The following is an 18,901-nucleotide window of genomic DNA, read 5'->3' as shown; positions in this document are numbered from 1 at the left end:
ACAGATGTATCCTCGAGTGAAGAACAAGTGTAATGTAATTGCTATACACATCATATTGGACCGCTTTCTATTTAACTACAAGTGACAGGTTTCTCTTCAAGAACAAAAGTTGCTAAACTTTCTGACAGTCTCTCCTGTCAGAAAGCTCATCAAGAACATGAGATGCTGCACTGAACAGTCTCTCACTCTCTGTGCTTGGGCAGATAAATACCTGTGCGCAATCCGCGCAAGCAAAGGAAAGCGGTCTTTGTTTATGCGACCGTAGTCAAGGGGATTGTCGCTTCTGGCGTAGTTCAGCTATACGTCTCAAGTTGTGTTGTAGCTGCGCTAGTTGTGACATTTTCCTGTAGAATCTCTTGCTGTATTCTGTATATACAGTGAGGAAAATAAGTATTTGAACACCCTGCTATTTTGCAAGTTCTCCCACTTGGAAATCATGGAGGGGTCTGAAATTGTCATCGTAGGTTCATGTCCACTGTGAGAGACATAATCTAAAAAAAAAAAAATCCAAAAATCACAATGTATGATTTTTTAACTATTTATTTGTATGATACAGCTGCAAATAAGTATTTGAACACCTGTCTATCAGCTAGAATTCTGACCCTCAAAGACCTGTTAGTCTGCCTTTAAAATGTCCACCTCCACTCCATTTATTATCCTAAATTAGATGCACCTGTTTGAGGTCGTTAGCTGCATAAAGACACCTGTCCACCCCATACAATCAGTAAGAATCCAACCACTAACATGGCCAAGACCAAAGAGCTGTCCAAAGACACTAGAGACAAAATTGTACACCTCCACAAGGCTGGAAAGGGCTACAGGGAAATTGCCAAGCAGCTTGGTGAAAAAAGGTCCACTGTTGGAGCAATCATTAGAAAATGGAAGAAGCTAAACATGACCGTCAATCTCCCTCGTACTGGGGCTCCATGCAAGTTCTCACCTCGTGGGGTCTCAATGATCCTAAGAAAGGTGAGAAATCAGCCCAGAACTACACGGGAGGAGCTGGTCAATGACCTGAAAAGAGCTGGGACCACCGTTTCCAAGGTTACTGTTGGTAATACACTAAGACGTCACGGTTTGAAATCATGCATGGCACGGAAGGTTCCCCTGCTTAAACCAGCACATGTCAAGGCCCGTCTTAAGTTTGCCAGTGACCATTTGGATGATCCAGAGGAGTCATGGGAGAAAGTCATGTGGTCAGATGAGACCAAAATAGAACTTTTTGGTCATAATTCCACTAACCGTGTTTGGAGGAAGAAGAATGATGAGTACCATCCCAAGAACACCATCCCTACTGTGAAGCATGGGGGTGGTAGCATCATGCTTTAGGGGTGTTTTTCTGCACATGGGACAGGGCTGACTGCACTGTATTAAGGAGAGGATGACCGGGGCCATGTATTGCGAGATTTTGGGGAACAACCTCCTTCCCTCAGTTAGAGCATTGAAGATGGGTCGAGGCTTGGTCTTCCAACATGACAATGACCCGAAGCACACAGCCAGGATAACCAAGGAGTGGCTCTGTAAGAAGCATATCAAGGTTCTGGCGTGGCCTAGCCAGTCTCCAGACCTAAACCCAATAGAGAATCTTTGGAGGGAGCTCAAACTCCGTGTTTCTCAGCGACAGCCCAGAAACCTGACTGATCTAGAGAAGATCTGTGTGGAGGAGTGGGCCAAAATCCCTCCTGCAGTGTGTGCAAACCTGGTGAAAAACTACAGGAAACGTTTGACCTCTGTAATTGCAAACAAAGGCTACTGTACCAAATATTAACATTGATTTTCTCAGGTGTTCAAATACTTATTTGCAGCTGTATCATACAAATAAATAGTTAAAAAATCATACATTGTGATTTCTGGATTTTTTTTTTAGATTATGTCTCTCACAGTGGACATGCACCTACGATGACAATTTCAGACCCCTCCATGATTTCTAAGTGGGAGAACTTGCAAAATAGCAGGGTGTTCAAATACTTATTTTCCTCACTGTATATATCTTGAAAGTTCTGCTGAATAAACACTGCAAATCGCAAATTTGATGTCCTTATTAGAAACTTTGAAGAATTTCCACACCGCTGACATGATCGGCCTTTGTTTGGTAGCGCTGTGATAAGGGCTAGATCGATCCAGATTGAAATCTGAGCACTGAGGGGCGGGGCGAGGATGTATATATTTTCGGCTCATATTTTCGGACTTTTTTCTCTTTCGGCCGAAAACCGAAAGTGCTGAAAGTGCCATTTTCGGCCGAAAATTTTCGGCGGCCGAAATTTCGGTGCATCCCTACTTTAAAGGAGCTGTGCGTCTTTTACGACATGAGCTGATGTTGATAGATCTTAGCATCCCTAGCCTACACAGATTATTTTCAGTTACAAGTATGTCTTTTTGTGGTTTGACAGCTTGAATGAAACTTATTGAATACACATGATACATTTCATAATAAATGTTGTATTTCTAACTTGCCTGCACACTCATCAATGTCACTTTATTCATTCTTGAAGTACAAAAACCTTTGTTACTTTTGTGTGTATAGTGGACAACCATAACCTAGTTTGGACTGCAACTGTGCTTCTCCTACTGGCAACTGGCTTCAGTAAATGTTATATCTCCCCCTTGTGGTTTCCCAAAATTTTTTGCCTTTGTATTGATGCCTCCTATATATTGATAAAATGTGCTGATCAATAATTGATATGTTGATTATTTAATGACATCCCTAGTATTCTGGTTGCACAATAATCAGCTTCTGTGGATTAATTCAATGTGGACTCTTGTAGCTTCTGTCTAGGCTGTGCTTTCACAGAATAGAAAGATTAGGAAAATGTTTGAACAAATTCAATTTATTGATTTTAAAAACTATAGTCGTAAGTCTAAAGTAATTTTATTGTCTTTTCCACAGACCACACATGGTAGACATTGAGCATTGAAATTTGTAATGGACTGATTAATCTGTTATTGCTTAATACATTATTGCTGCTATGATCTCAGGGGCATTCTCACTGTGATCTTGGCATCAGAATCCACCTCAGATCTCCATGGCATGAGTTTCCCAAGGGGAAGCTAAATTATTGATATACAGGTGACATCCAGCTACAATAAAATTTATTGTGGCTAGAGATCTCTTTCTGTAAGCCTGGTTCTGTTTTGTTTTAAAGTACTAAGTATTAATGCATGCCATTTTCTGAAGTTGCCCAATTCATTTGGATGCTCAAGTACAGTCCATCAAATAGTTTAGCCCCTCTGATTTCATTTTAACATGCCTTGAAGTAAAGCAACCAATCATTAACTCAAAAACATACACTTTTTTTATTTGTATTTTAACATAATGTGGTACAAAACTTTCTTTCAGTAAGTTTCTTCAAAGCAGGAGCTAATGCTGTTAAGTAATGCACATACTGACAACCTGTCTGGAACATCACAAACACAGACAAGAACATTGATACTAAATGGGAAGCGTCCCAGTGCTGTTGTCCTAATTATTAGCACTTTTGGAACTCTACTTGTCTAATCGGATTAGAGGACTGGAACTAACTGTTCCATAATGCAAGCGTTATGTACCAACTATCTTTAAAATGGAAGACAAAACTAAAACCATTTGAGAAGTCATTGAGATTTAGCCGCTGCAAACTGATTAGCTGGCTTACACTGAGAATACAGTCTGTAATGTACTAACCTCTCAGTGATTATAGTTTTCAGACCGTCCAGTGAGTTTTGTCTTAAAGGTTGCATGTCTGTGTGCATGCAGTTTTGTTTAGGGATGCACCGATCCGATACCTGGATTGGTATCAACTCCTATCTCGATCCAAGAATAGGGTTGAGAACCACTGGCTTAAAAGATATATCGAGAACTGCACCAGAGGAGAATTTCACCTGATTTTGAAGACTTTTCTGGGATTACTGTTAACTTTGCTGCTACATTATCCAATAGACTTGTTAACAATACAGTTTTTCTTAATCGGTTACACATTTGTATTGAAGTAATGTGAAGTTAGAGGTTTGTTTTTCTTTTCATATAAAAGAGTACCTCCAATTCCACACAGTTAGGTATAGATATTCTAAACTGATTAAGAATCGGAATCGGCTGATACCGAGAGTTCCGGTATCTGAATCAGATCAGGAGAGAAAAACTGGTATCGGTGCATCCCTATGTTTGTTTCATGCTGTCTATTTTGTCACAAGTCGTCTCTTGTTCTTTCTTTTCTCTTCCAGTATGTTTTCCTCTGTGGATTTGTTTGTGTGTGTCCTGTAATGTTTTATGTGTTTCTGAATGTTTGATGTGTTTCTGTAGCATTTGACAAAGGCACTGGATGGATAGCATCGACGCTGAGACCCTCTACCTGACCACAGCGCAGCATGGGCAACCTCAATGTGAGCTTTCCCTTCCTGCTGTGGAAGTACCTGCCCTTTGCGGGTAAGAACACATACACTTCACCTTTTAACCCCAGGGGTGTGAGGATGCCCTCCATCCATAGGCTTTTCCTCAAAGAGGAAGAGATCTTTCCAGCAGCTTCACTTTCAATCTAAGACAAGAAGAAATTCCATTGCTCTGTTTTTTTTTTTTACTCTTTCCAAAATAGTCAGCATGTCTGCAATGAATGGGCCACTAGATGTCTCTGGATGGCTAACGATGATTAAATAGCTCTATCCCGGAGTCCACGCTTTGATATAATGCTGCTTATATTGTCGGCTAGTTCGCTATGGAGTCCAAATCAGTGTGGGGTGTGCATTGATGGTGTATGGAGGATGTAAAGGGGCACTTTTGAGCACCCTTCAGAATAATTTGACAAATGGGGCACCCTGTGGTCTTGTGGACATCATGGGAATGCGCAAGCGACACAAGTGTACAAGTACACAACAAATGTGTCATTTGGGATGTGGCCCCTGTCAGAATTATTACTTGGGGAGGAATAAATCAAATATCCCATCAGATCTCCTTTCGTGCCACATGAATTCGGTAAAATTGCCAAAACATCAGTTTCACTGTTCACGGAAGTTTAGGCTTACGAAGGATTAACTTTCAGGTCTGTGTATAGCGATTTACTATTGTACACTTAAGGAATGATTTGTTGGAAAGTTATCTTTGTTAAATAATTATAGATCCATTGAAGTTCTGCTACATAAGACAATGAATCTCAGTTTGTCCTTGGCTTGTTTTGTTTGCATTTAAAGCAGTTGTTTTGCACATTGGTTGTGTGGTTCTCCTTGTGGCTTATTACACGACCCCTGTCGCATGACCTCCAAACAGCTTGTTTCCCCCTCCTTTCTGCTGCCCCTCCATGCTAGAACGCTGCACCGTCCACGGCCCGCTACCAAACCTGATTGTGTCCTGGGGGCGCTTTAGCTAAGGGATTACCAGAGCGCTGCCTGTCCCTATTCATTCCTGCCGCTCACTCATGCTTATCTGCATCAAAATGACACTTTATTTATCTGACGATGCACTCAGTTCTGCTTTGCTAAGAGAAAAACTCACAAAAAAGTCCCCCTCCATCAGCACTTTCCTTTGTGGGAGAAGGGGTGCACCTTTTAGTGGCCTGTCGGGCCCGTCCTAATCCTCAGTCCCAGCCCATTTACCAGAGCTACGGCCAGTGTATGTCATCCAGCACAGTGCCGAGCCTCATCGTTGTCTCTCCTTGCTCCATGTTAAGTTGAGTTTTGTGGGGTCTGCCTCTCCCAGCTGTTTTCATGTCACTTATGACTTCTGAACCCTGAGAGACATTAACTTAACGGAAATTAACTGTGGCTTTGTTTAGTGTCATAATTGTGGAAGTCTGCTTTTTGTGTGGATTTTGTCATCGTTCATTTGAGATATACTAATTGGTCTGGCATTGTAGAAGGAAGCACCTGCTTTTTTTTTGTGCTGAAAATGGCTTCTTTTCAGCTGGATTTTCTTCCAGAGATGATGGTGGACCATTGCAGTTTGAATTCTAGTCCAGTGTGAGTATAGGCCTTACTGAGGAGCTTGGTGTATTGGTTGATATCAATTTGAATATGGGTTACACTCGGTTTACCTGTCTTGTTTAAATTTCTTAATTGTGTAAACTGACCTGTGTCAAAGGTAATTATTTAAACAGTTCAGTGAATGAATTAATCAGTTTTTAATGAGCTCTGTTTTAAAATCTAGCCAAAATAAGTATGCTAAATATTATTTGCTGGTTAGTTTATTTGGTATCCAGAAATGAGTGTACACTGATTCTAAAAATCATTCAGGGTTCATTCAGTATTGTGAGTTTAAGCCACCTAATTAGCCAAAGAAACTACCTATGTAGAGGCCTGGAGAGAGTGCTTCTTGTTCCAACAGCAGTATGTAATAAACATGTAATTTAATTATTGAGATGTATAATGTAGGCATATTTTCATTCACCAGTCCACTCTGAATGTCTTTCCTAGAAATGCCACAATGTGGTGTGAGAAATTCCCAGTGAAAGATCTAATGGTTATTTCGTTTAGATGTCTCAACTTGTTGTTTCTGTAGAATTAAGTTATTTGTACGTTGCATAATGCATGTGATGCTGCCTAGAAAAGTAAAGGAAGGTTAAATGCATGTGACATGAGCTTGATTGATCTCTCTAAGCCAAATATCTACTTTTCCGCTCACAGAAGTGTTGATAAATTAGACAAGAATTTGTCTTTACCTTAATTTACCCATTTAGTAAATCTTGCCATCTGGAAATGTACTGGATGAGTGCAGGTGTGGTCTCAGAAATAATTCTCAAATAATCAATGATTTAGAGCAGTAATTTAAGTTAATAAGGGGAATGTTTAACGTTGTGTCGACTTGGATCAAAAAGTCAATCGAAAAACAAAAATTTAAAGACAAGGAAGGCCTAAAAGGCTACATATAATTGAATTGTATGCTGTCTCAGCAGTCTAAGTTTTCATTGATTGCAGAATTTTGTTATTTGCCAGATTTTGCTGAGCAGTCTCGAGTGGCTATTCTTTGTCAGTCTAATGTGTACTTTCTGTATAATCACTGATTAGTGATGTCAAAAGTACCAGTACTTCAGTACCATGTCTATAAGATGTCACAATACCAGAGTTTATGCAGTACCGGTAGTACCGAGCACCGACTCAGTTCGATAACCGCGTGCTGTCTGACTGACGCAATACTGCTTTCAAATGCTCACAAATTTGACATTTGAGAAAAAATTTATGCAAAATCGAATTAAAATCATGATCTGTCCTAGTGTGACTATTAAATTGCAAAATTATGTGATTATAAATACAGTGTCTGCATGTCTGGAGCCACTCATAAGCTAAAATCACCACATTAAGAGCATCGAGCGCGCTGTGCGTGTTATAACACATGACAGAACAGAGAGATTTTTTACTGTAAAGCATGTAGTGCCCGCAGACTATGTTCACATAATTCACACTTTTTGGCATTTTAATGATTAGGGCTGCAACTAAATATTATTTTGATAATCCATTAATCTTTGATTTATGTCTTTTGATTAATTGGATAAAAAAATGTTTATTACCTGTATTTTATTAAAATATAAGAATAAAAAATAAATGATAACGGGCGTGTGGATTTGGTTCGATTTACGATGCTGAATTCACAATTCTTTACTCTCAAAGCCTGAATCATGAAAAGTTACATTTTAATTTATTATTATTACTATCATTATTATTACTTTCAGGACTGTTCAGTAAAAAGTAAAATGATTCATCAGGGATGGAGTGTGACTAAAAATCCAGCAGAGGGCAATAGTGACACAGAATAGAAATATGTTATAGAAATTATTCTGCCCAGCCATAATTATGTTAGATACATACGTTTGTTCACTGTCACCGATTACATACATTTTAAGTATTTACAATTTATTTTGTAGGTTTTAGATTAGTATTGTCACTGATTACATGTTTCTAAACTATTGTTTTTCAAAATATGTGTGTACTTATCCGGTAAAATTATGTTTGCCATGGTATAAATTTACTAGTGAAATCAGACATTGCATTTGGCATTATCAGGAGGACTTTCAAATATCAGGACCATTGGCATCATTATACATTATATTTAGCATTAAACACAGTTTAATATAGTACAGTCCTCTAACCCCTATGGTGATTTACCATTTAAAACACTTAAAGGTTTCATCCCAGTGCTCACTGTATTTCATGAGGAGAAACCAAAACACTTTAAAAACATGAAAAGCTGCACAACTGATTACATTGAAGCTGAAACGGTGGTATGGTGTTGCACAGTTTAATCCAAATGATTGCGCTCTATATTACTGTTGTATTTCAATTCTAAATGTTTCACTAGATTCTAAAATGATTTGTTTACAAATGACAATATTTTAATATTGTTGAATTATTATTGAATATAAGTTGAATGGGTTCCAAAAAATAACTGAATGAAAAGTGAACTGATATTATACAATTAAATTGAACAAAAAAAGAGATCTGAATCCTTTAAAGGTCAGATACAAGTTGAAAAATGTTTAGCAAAGAAATCTTGCTTCTTTGCTACTGAATGCTTAGACTGGAATTACTGTTAATTTTGCTGACTAGTTAGGTTTTTTTTTTAATAGGCTTGTATATGTTATAATTTGTAGTTAGAGGTTTGTGATTCTTTTTTCTCTCTCATTTTCTCCCCAATTTGGAATTCCAATGCGCTGTTAAGTCCTCATGGTGGTGTAGTAACTCACCAAGGACGCATCAATATGCGCCTCTTATCACGTGGCTCGTTGAGCACGTTACTGCGGAGACGTAGTGCGTGTGGAGGCCCACACTATTCTCTGCGTCATCCACGCACAACTCGCCACTCGCCCCACCGAGAGCGAGAACCACACATTATAGCGACCACAAGGAGGTTGCCCCATGTGACCCTGCCCTCCCTAGCATCCGGGCCAATTTAGTTGCTTAGGAGACCTGGCTGGAGTAAAGTTTGTGATTCTTTATATATAAAAGAGTACCTCCAATTAGTTCCACACAATGAGGTCAAGATATTCTATATTGATTTATGCAAAAAAAAAAAAAAAAAAAGAAAACAACGCTGGGATCGGATCGGGATTGGATGATACTGAGATTTCAGATATCGGAATTGGATCAGAATAAAAAATAGTGGCATCCCTAGTACTGACTACTGAAGTTTTGGTATTGTGGCAACTCTACCACTGATATTATTTAAATGTTAACATAATAAATTCAAGACTTGTCTTGTGTTCTTTGTTATTGGACTGCAGGGTACCTCAATAACATTGCAGGGTTTGGTCTTATTTAAGGCACAAGTGTTGCTTTTGTTGCTTCTGAGTTTGTGATTTGCACCAGTTTTATAACCACACAGGGAAAAATGTATCCTAAAATGGTGCCAGAAACTGCTGACTGCACCATGGTGCTTGTCTTTATCTCTTCTGGTGTCCTGTGCTTCATTAAGTTGCTCGACTTATGTTATGTGTTGTGTCTTAGCCACTGCAAGAAGTGGAAATATAAGGTCTTTCATTGTTGCTAAAAATCTTCAAGCTTCAAAAGCCAGTGAAATGGTATTATAATGTGAGGCAAAAGACATGTATAAAATAATCAGTTATCTCCTTTCTGATTGTCATTGTGTCCTTCCTGTCCAAAACAGTTTTGCTGTTTTGTTGGATAAGCAGATCTGTGTTTGTTAAAAAGAGTGACACTCATAAGCCAGGAACTGCTCAGTTCACTGGAAGAAGTACACTTGGAACACAAATCCTTTGTTGGATTGATTGGTTTTGGTGGAAGATGCTCTTATTTCTAATCCTAAAGTAGTTTTTTCCTCCCATGAACACACAGTGGGTCTTCTGGAGAATCTGTGTTATCTGCTTGTCTGAACAAGTTCTTGTTGCTGAAAAATTGACAAAGTGGAAGGTTTTACTAGCTCTGCAGTCCTCAGATCGATAAACACCATTAATCTGGCTTTTAGCTGCTGGCTAATGTTGCTCTTTGTCAGTAGCACAATGCTGTGTTTACTTTAAAGTGGTCTCGCACTCCACTGATCAGTAGCTGCTAAAGAGATTGATGAAGCAGGGCTTCAGGCCTGTCCAATGACATCACTCACAGACACTATATTCCCCTCTTGCCTCTCTCCATGCTGAGCACCAGTTTAACAAGATACTTTTAGTGATCAAAAGCATGTTTGTCTGATATTAACGTGTCTGTTCTCTTATCATGTCAAGTGGTGTATTGATTATATCCAGTTAGTTGTAAATTATCATTGCATAGACATATTTTCGAATTGGACTAACAATGCACGGCCCTAAAAATCTTGTGAATGGCCCATTTAAGAATTTTTTTTTTTTATGCATATTCATAGTCTAGATTATGTTAGAATTAGGGCTTTGACCTCTGCCGTTTGTCTGCTACAGGAACCGTACAGAGGGGACTTCAATCTTCACATTGTGTCTGATGAGATCACATTGACCGGACATTATTTAGAGCAGTGTACTGCTTTCTGATAGCTTGCAATCCTAAAATCCTAATTAAAAGCATAAAAATACAGACATTGTGTCACACCTGCTACTGATTCAATGGTGAATTATTCAAAAATTTTCATAAGCAAAGGACTGTTCAGTTTTTGTACATTTTAGACTGTGTGCTCAACTAGCCTAGAGCACACATCTTTTGTTCGTAAAGCTCAAAAATGGTTTAAAGTTAAATGGAATTGCAAAGAAAAAAAAACTGTTAAAAATAATGATGCTTTGTTAGTAAACGAAGCAAGATGTAATTATACCCATGCACATACTTGGGCACAATATTCCTATGAGATTGTTGTGTACTTCTTTTCATGTGAAATGGTGTTTGAGTTGATGGCCATGTCCTTTGCTAAGAAGCCTGTGTTCTGACACACTAGCACTAAATAGACTTGGTCTTTCTTTCTGTAGAACCAAGAAAATGAATGGGTCTCTGGACCACCCAGACCAGCCCGACATTGATGCTATAAAGATGTTTGTGGGTCAGATCCCCCGGATGTGGTCAGAGGATCAGCTACGTGAGCTGTTTGAGCCCTATGGTTCAGTCTATGAAATCAATGTTCTTCGGGACAGGAGTCAGAACCCCCCACAGAGTAAAGGTACTTGACAGTCAGTGAGCACACTTGAGATTTGTTAAATTCTGTGGACAATTGATGTTATTCACTCTGGAAACTCATAGAAATTGGTCTAACATCATATCTACACTGGAAGCGACCGATGATGTTTTGTAACGGCTTGTGTCTGTCAACATTAGAAACATCAGTGCTGCATTTCATCACAGAATGTCAATTAATATGAACCAATTAGTTGTTAGCTCGATACTATACCTCCACAACAGTAAAATAAGTGAATAGCTATAACCAACTTTATTTTCGGTGGATGTCCGTTGGACTGTTAGTTAGAGCTGGGTGATATATTGAATATTCACAATATAATCACGATTATTTTGCTGACCGTATAAAATTAAGCAATATTGTGAATATCGTGACCATTTTAATGTGCTTTTTATTTGGCCATTACGTTTCATAAAGAACGCATCAGTATACTAATTTCACGATTCTTCAGGGCTGCACAATTAAATTTTAAATTAAAGTAATATCAAAATGGCAATATGGTCATATGTGATTTAATAAACTGCAAAAGCCTGCGATTTAAAGACAGATAAACCTGGTCCGTTTATGCGCTTCAGAATAATTGGGTGACACGCTGTTCGGTGTACGTGCATGGGCTCGTGATTTTAGTGCTTTTGGAGCAGTTCACGTGCATTGTGAAATCAAAGTTCTGCAGGTTCAAGCATTCACACAATTCCAAACATTAATAATTCCTACAAGTTATACACATCTGCAAGTGCAGCACAGTATAACAGAAAAGAGTCCCACCAACAGCATAAACCACATTCTAGTGACCACGAGGAGGTTAACCCAACATGACCCTAGCAACCGGGCCAATTGGTTGCTTAGGAAACCTGACTGGAGTCACTCAGCACGCCCTGGATTCGAACTTGCGACTCCAGGTGTGGTAATTAGCGTCTTTACTTGTTGAGCTACCCAGGCCCCTAATGCGGACCTTATTAAAAACTACCAAACCAGAGTAATTCAAAGGTTAGTCAAAATAAAAGTTCCGCAAAAAATAAAAGCTCAGTTTAACGGATGCGTGAAATTGAAGACAAAGTAATAGCAATAATACTACTAATATCAATTTAATAATACATGTTGTTATTATTATTTATAATAATAATAATACATTATTATTATTATTATTACAATTATTATTACATGTAAGCAATATCACAAACAAGTATACTCAAAATCAGCACACTGTGATTTTAGCCATAGCAGCCTTGTGCTACAAGTAATCCGATTCTTTTCCATTAATGTTTTCATTTGTACAGTGAAGCTCTGTTGTGCAGCATTTTATTCGACAAAACAATTGCTATATTAGTATGCTGTTCACATCCAGTGTAGACATGGTCTCAGGTGAAAAGTAGTTGTCTTGGTTCATAGTCTATTTATTGCATTTTTCTCTGTCACGGTTTGCAGGTTGTTGTTTTGTCACATATTACACCCGTAAATCTGCGTTAGAAGCACAAAATGCCCTTCACAACATGAAGATTCTTCCGGGGGTGAGAAAAGTGTCTGCATTTATTTTACAGTATTAACAGTCCAGTAATCGGCATGAGTGTCATTAGAGGGTCTGGCCTTATTGCTTTTAAAAATGCATATAGATTTTGACATTTTGACAAGCCGTTTCAGTATACTCAGATGAACTATTACAAAGCCCTAAACAGTGTATTTCTCATGAGGGTGGAGGAATGAAAATGAGGGTGGAGGAATGAATGAGGGTGGAGGAAAAAAAATCACATGGGAATTCTCTGTGCAGATGCATCATCCCATTCAAATGAAGCCTGCAGACAGTGAGAAGAACAATGGTAAGTGACTTCAGTTTGCAACAGTCTTTCCTTAATTTTCCAGAATGACTGTTGAACCTGTGTGCTGAGGCAGTGCAGTGTAATGACACCTTTTCTTGTGTTTCAGCCATAGAAGACAGAAAACTGTTCATTGGAATGATTTCAAAGAAGTGCAATGAGAATGACATCAGGCTCATGTTTTCTCCTTATGGTCAAATTGAGGAGTGCCGCATACTCCGAGGCCCTGACGGACTAAGCCGTGGTGAGATTTTTTTTTCAAGCACATGTACAATATAATTTCACAATATCACGCTTTCACAAAGAAAATGTCAGATACAGCATGGAACTGAAGGATCTAATGATCTAATTAAAATTTTTGTTTAGTTGTATGTTTAGCTCCAACAGAATAAACGTACATCAGTTTCATAATATTTCATATTGGCACCTGTTGTTTTTGTTGGTTTTCTTCTTCCCCAATGGCAGTCTGTGGCAGCCCTATGAACGCTACATAGTGCAATTATGAAATTTGGCACACTGATAAGGGTAGGCATGAATAGCCCCATACAAAGTTTGAGGTCTTTAGTACATAATCTATAGCGCCACCACCATATAATATAATTTTTTCTTTTGAAATGTTTGTCCTAGACATAATTGATTTACATTGGGTAGCCTTCTACAAGCTTCTCACAATAAGTTGCTGTAATGTTGGTCCATTCCTCCAGACAGAACTGGTGTAACTGAGTCAGGTTTGTAGGTCTCCTTGCTCGCACATACATTTCAGTTCTGCCCACAAATCTTCTATCAGGATGAGGTCAGGGCTTTGTGATGGCCACTCCAGTACCTTGACTTTGTTGTCCTTAAGCACAACTTTGGAGGTATGATTGGTGTGATTGTCTATTTGGACATTCTGGCTGATGTCTTGAGATGTTGCTTCGATATATCCACATAATTTTCCTTCCTCATGATGTCATCTATTTTGTGAAGTGCACCAGTCACTCCTGCAACAAAGCACCCCCACAATATGATGCTGCCACCTCTATGCTTTACGGTCAGGATGTTGTTCTTCAGCTTGCAAGCCTCACCCTTTTTCCTCCAAACATAACGATGGTCTCCAAATTTGGACATTTCTCCAAAAAGTAAGATCTTTGTCCCCATGTGCACTTGCAAACTGTAGTCTGGCTTTTTTATGGCAGTTTTGGAGCAGTGGCTTCTTCCTTGCAGTGCAGCCTTTCAGGTTATGTCGATATAGGACTCATTTTACTGTGGATATAGATACTTGTCTACCTGTTTCCTCCAGCATCTTCACAAGATCCTTTGCTGTTGTTCTCAGATTGATTTGCACCTTTCGCACAAATACATTCATCTCTAGGAGGCAGAATGCATCTCTTTCCTGAGTGGTATGATGGCAGCGATGTCCCATAGTGTTTTATACTCTCATACTATTGTTTGCACAGATGAACGTGGTAACTTCAGGTGTTTGGAAATTACTCCCATGGATGAACCACACTTGTGGAAGTTCACAATTTTTGGCTGATTTCTTTTGATTTTCACATGATGTCAAGCAAAAAGGCACAGTTAAATTAGTGTATGTAAGCTTCTGACTAGATGTAATTGTTATATAGTCAAGTAAATGTAAAAGAATCTGTCTGTAAACAATTGTTGGAAAAATTACTAATTTCATGCTCAAAGTAGATGTCCTAAATGACTTGCCAAAGCTATAGTTTGCTAATATTAGATCTGTGAAGTGGTTAAAAAAATGTGTTTTACTTAGTTGAACTGTACCTCTGTGTGATTTGCACCAGAAAATGGACACCTCTCACACGCGCCATTGATCATGTCATTAACAATGAGTTGTTCTGTACACACTACATGGAATTTTTGAGAATGCGGTTGCCACTACCTGCATTTTTCAGGAGTTAATTCGGTTGTAGAATGTGGTTGTCACTCCCGTATTTTATCGAACTGTGTGTTTACAAGCACTAAAAGGTGATCTGACAACTGTATTTAGTTGCCGTGTAGTATCAGACAATCAGAATTTAGTATCAAAACACTGCATATGATTTCAGACCATCTCAGGATGCATCAACATTGGGCCTACAGGTGTATTGGGATATTCAGAAAAGGTTCATGAACAAGAAGTTTCTCTTCTGTGCCTGCTCTTTATCCATCATTTGAATGTTGCAAAATTATTATTAGAACTATAGCTTGGTATTATATTGTATATTCTAAAATAACATTTTAATTGTATTATAATGAAAAATTCTTAATATACACTCACCTAAAGGATTATTAGGAATGTTCAATTTCTCATGAATGCAATTATCTAATCAACCAATCACATGGCAGTTGCTTCAATGGATTTAGGGGTGTGGTCCTGGTCAATACAATCTCCTGAACTCCAAACTGAATGTCAGAATGGGAAAGAAAGGTGATTTAAGCAATTTTGAGCGTGGCATGGTTGTTGGTGCCAGACGGGCCGGTCTGAGTATTTCACAATCTGCTCAGTTACTGGGATTTTCACGCACAACCATTTCTAGGGTTTACAAAGAATGGTGTGAAAAGGGAAAAACATCCAGTATGCGGCAGTCCTGTGGGCGAAAATGCCTTGTTGATGCTAGAGGTCAGAGGAGAATGGGCCGACTGATTCAAGCTGATAGAAATGCAACTTTGCCTGAAATAACCACTCGTTACAACCGAGGTATGCAGCAAAGCATTTGTGAAGCCACAACACGCACAACCTTGAGGCGGATGGGCTACAACAGCAGAAGACCCCACCAGGTACCACTCATCTCCACTACAAATAGGAAAAAGAGGCTACAGTTTGCAAGAGCTCACCAAAATTGGACAGTTGAAGACTGGAAAAATGTTGCCTGGTCTGATGAGTCTCGATATCTGTTGAGACATTCAGATGGTAGAGTCAGAATTTGGCGTAAACAGAATGAGAACATGGATCCATCGTGCCTTGTTACCACTGTGCAGGCTGGTGGTGGTGGTGTAATGGTGTGGGGGATGTTTTCTTGGCACACTTTAGGCCCCTTAGTGCCAATTGGGCATCGTTTAAATGCCACGGCCTACCTGAGCATTGTTTCTGACCATGTCCATCTCTTTATGGCCACCATGTACCCATCCTCTGATGGCTACTTCCAGCAGGATAATGCACCATGTCACAAAGCTCAAATCATTTCAAATTGGTTTCTTGAACATGACAATGAGTTCACTGTACTAAAATGGCCCCCACAGTCACCAGATCTCAACCCAATAGAGCATCTTTGGGATGTGGTGGAACGGGAGCTTCGTGCCCTGGATGTGCATCCCACAAATCTCCATCAACTGCAAGATGCTATCCTATCAATATGGGCCAACATTTCTAAAGAATGCTTTCAGCACCTTGTTGAATCAATGCCACGTAGAATTAAGGCAGTTCTGAAGGCGAAAGGGGGTCAAACACAGTATTAGTATGGTGTTCCTAATAATCCTTTAGGTGAGGTGTGTGTGTGTGTGTGTGTGTGTGTTTAAACAATGTTTTCCAAGCTTGTTCAATGAACCATAAACAATTAATGAACATGCACCTGTGGATGGTCGTTAAGACACTAACAGCTTACAGACGGTAGGCAAATAAGGTCACTGTTATAAAAACTTAGGACACTAAAGAGACCTTTCTTCTGACTCTTAAAAACACCAATAGACATGCCTGCGTGAACATGCATTAGACATGCTGCATGGAGGCATGAGGACTGCAGATGTGGCCAGGGCAATAAATTGCAATATCCGTACTGTGAGACGCCTAAGACAGCACTGCAGAGAGACAGGGAGGACAGCTGATTATCCTCGCGGTGGCAGACCGCATGTAACAACACCTGCACAGGATCGGTACATCCAAGTATCACATCTACGGGACAGGTACAGGATGGCAACAACAACTGCCCGAGTTACACCAGGAACGCACAATCCCACCATCAGTGCTCAGACTTTCCGCAATAGGCTGAGAGAGGCTGGACTGAGGGCTTGTAGGCCTGTTGTAAGGCAGGTCCGTACCAGACATCACCGGCAACAACATCGCCTATGGGCACAAACCCACCTTCGCTGGACCAGACAGGACTGGCAAAAAGTGCTCTTTGCTGATGAGTCTCGGTTTTGTCTCACCAGGGGTGATGGTCGGACTGACGTTTATCGTTGAAGGAATACGCGTTGCACCGAGGCCTGTACTCTGGAGCAGGATCGATTTGGAGGTGGAGGGTCCATTATGGTTTGGGGCTGTGTGCGAGCATCATCGGACTGAGCATATTGTCATTGCAGGCAATCTCAAAACTGTGCATTACATGGAAGACATCCTCCTCCCTCATGTGGTACCCTTCCTGCGGGCTCATTCTAACATGACCCTCCAGCATGACAATGCCTCCAGCCATACTGATCATTCTGTGCATGATTTTCTGCAACACAGGAATGTCAGTGTCTTTGGCATTTGTGGTTGTGCTAATTCTCAGCCTGTTATTTCCCATTGGTGACTGTCAGTGTTGTGCCTCTGTAGTACAGTGGACCGTTAATTGGATTGTTGAACAGAAAGTTGCAGGTTCAGACCCGTCCCTGGGTGCCTTGAAATATTGTGGGGTATTTTTCTTCGTTTGATTTCTGTGTTCTTTGGGATGTGCTTAGTGTTGTGCAGTGGTTGCCATGCTGGTGCTTGGCCCTTGTATTGCTGCTTGGAGCTATATTTAAATATATATATATATATGTTATAACTTTTACATTTTATATTGTTTATTTTGTTTTTGAACTGTAGTTGTCAATTGCATGCATAAATGCAGGAATAGTGACAGTGCTGAAAGGACTTGTGAATTTAACTTCAACAATGTGTCTTGTCTTCTGGGGTTTACACATTGTACACTAATAAACATGAAGTACATACTCAAAGGTCACAGCTTGTTCTTATTGAAGTAATTTTGAGTAACTAGTAGTTGCAGATACAACCCATCAGAGTTGTTGCTCTTGTCAGCCCAAATGAAAATTATTTTATCCCAAGCTGATCAGGGTATCAGATGTTATATAACCATGATTGCATGCAACAAATTGAGAATATATGCACTCTTTTTAATCATCCAGTTGGGATTTTTTTTGCTCCCCCTGCCCTTATTCTCTCAATTTATCTCTGTCATTTGCCTTTGGTGCAGGGAGTCACTGTGATGATCATTTTCCAAAGCACATTAGGTTAGCCAAAGTGTAACCAAGTGAACATAATGCATATTGAGGCCCATGCTATTTCTTTTAGAATTGGCTGCAATGAACCTGTAGCCCTTCACCATGAGACTTGCTTAAATGATAGACATGACCCATGTTGACTCTAGCCCTCAAACCTGTTCTGTTTCCAAAGAGACCTGGCATGGGCCCTGTTGTTTTTTTTTACACCATGATCATTTCCACAACACAGGTTCTTCTAGTGTACAGTTTTCTAAAGTTTAGGATTTCTAAATAATTGTAGCCTGAATGACTGCTACTTTCATGCTTCTTAACTGTGTTTCCACAGGCTGTGCCTTCGTCACATTCACTGCTAGACAGATGGCCCAATCTGCCATCAAATCCATGCACCAGTCACAGACAATGGAGGTAAACACACTCGTACCATCTTTGCATTACAACTTGAAACTTCTTGCAGAGCTCAACTATTTTAATGATGGCCTGAATATGAGAGATTTTTGTCAGTTGTCAGTAATGTTATGCATTGTTTCAGCCATGTTTTTCATTGTATGCCATCATTTCCCAACCAGAGTGTGCTTATGAAATGTATAGCTGTCATGAAGTTACATTGCCACAAATGATGTCGACTTGTATTGAACACAGAACATTTCTTTAATGTTGAGCCCTTTCTATCTTTGCCCCCACCCATGTATCTTAAGACATCCACTCAATAATGTTCAGCAATCAATATATATAATATTTAGACTAGAGAGATTATCTTTAGTGAATTAAAACTTAAATGCTGCTTTAACTGCTCATGCAAATGCTGTTCACTGATAGCTGTTGCTTACTGCTGTCCTCTTTGCCTTCTTTCCCTTTTTGTTTGATGTTTCTTAAC

The 18,901-nt window shown here is 39.5% G+C and overlaps 1 protein-coding gene across 11 annotated transcripts in view; it reads left to right on the top strand.

Annotated features, from left to right (window-relative positions):
- celf1 (cugbp, Elav-like family member 1) overlaps nt 1–18,901 on the top strand; it is a 43,922-nt gene that overhangs the window by 13,703 nt on the left and 11,318 nt on the right. For 7 of the 11 annotated variants that reach the window (XM_052141725.1, XM_052141769.1, XM_052141748.1 and 4 more), the window contains 6 exons: nt 4,277–4,399; nt 10,836–11,023; nt 12,464–12,546; nt 12,804–12,852; nt 12,959–13,093; nt 18,353–18,432. In XM_052141725.1, coding sequence (XP_051997685.1) covers nt 4,296–4,399; nt 10,836–11,023; nt 12,464–12,546; nt 12,804–12,852; nt 12,959–13,093; nt 18,353–18,432 — 639 coding nt within the window. In that variant the 5' untranslated portion in view covers nt 4,277–4,295. Of the gene's footprint in view, nt 1–4,276; nt 4,400–5,563; nt 5,923–10,835; nt 11,024–12,463; nt 12,547–12,803; nt 12,853–12,958; nt 13,094–18,352; nt 18,433–18,901 lie in introns of those variants that run through there. The other 4 variants (XM_052141781.1, XM_052141771.1, XM_052141775.1 and 1 more) reach the window with 1 other exon arrangement.

The sequence above is a fragment of the Xyrauchen texanus genome, chromosome 2 (assembly GCF_025860055.1).
Source record: "Xyrauchen texanus isolate HMW12.3.18 chromosome 2, RBS_HiC_50CHRs, whole genome shotgun sequence".
Lineage (NCBI taxonomy): Eukaryota > Metazoa > Chordata > Actinopteri > Cypriniformes > Catostomidae > Xyrauchen > Xyrauchen texanus.
This window is presented reverse-complemented; position numbering and strand designations above follow the sequence as displayed.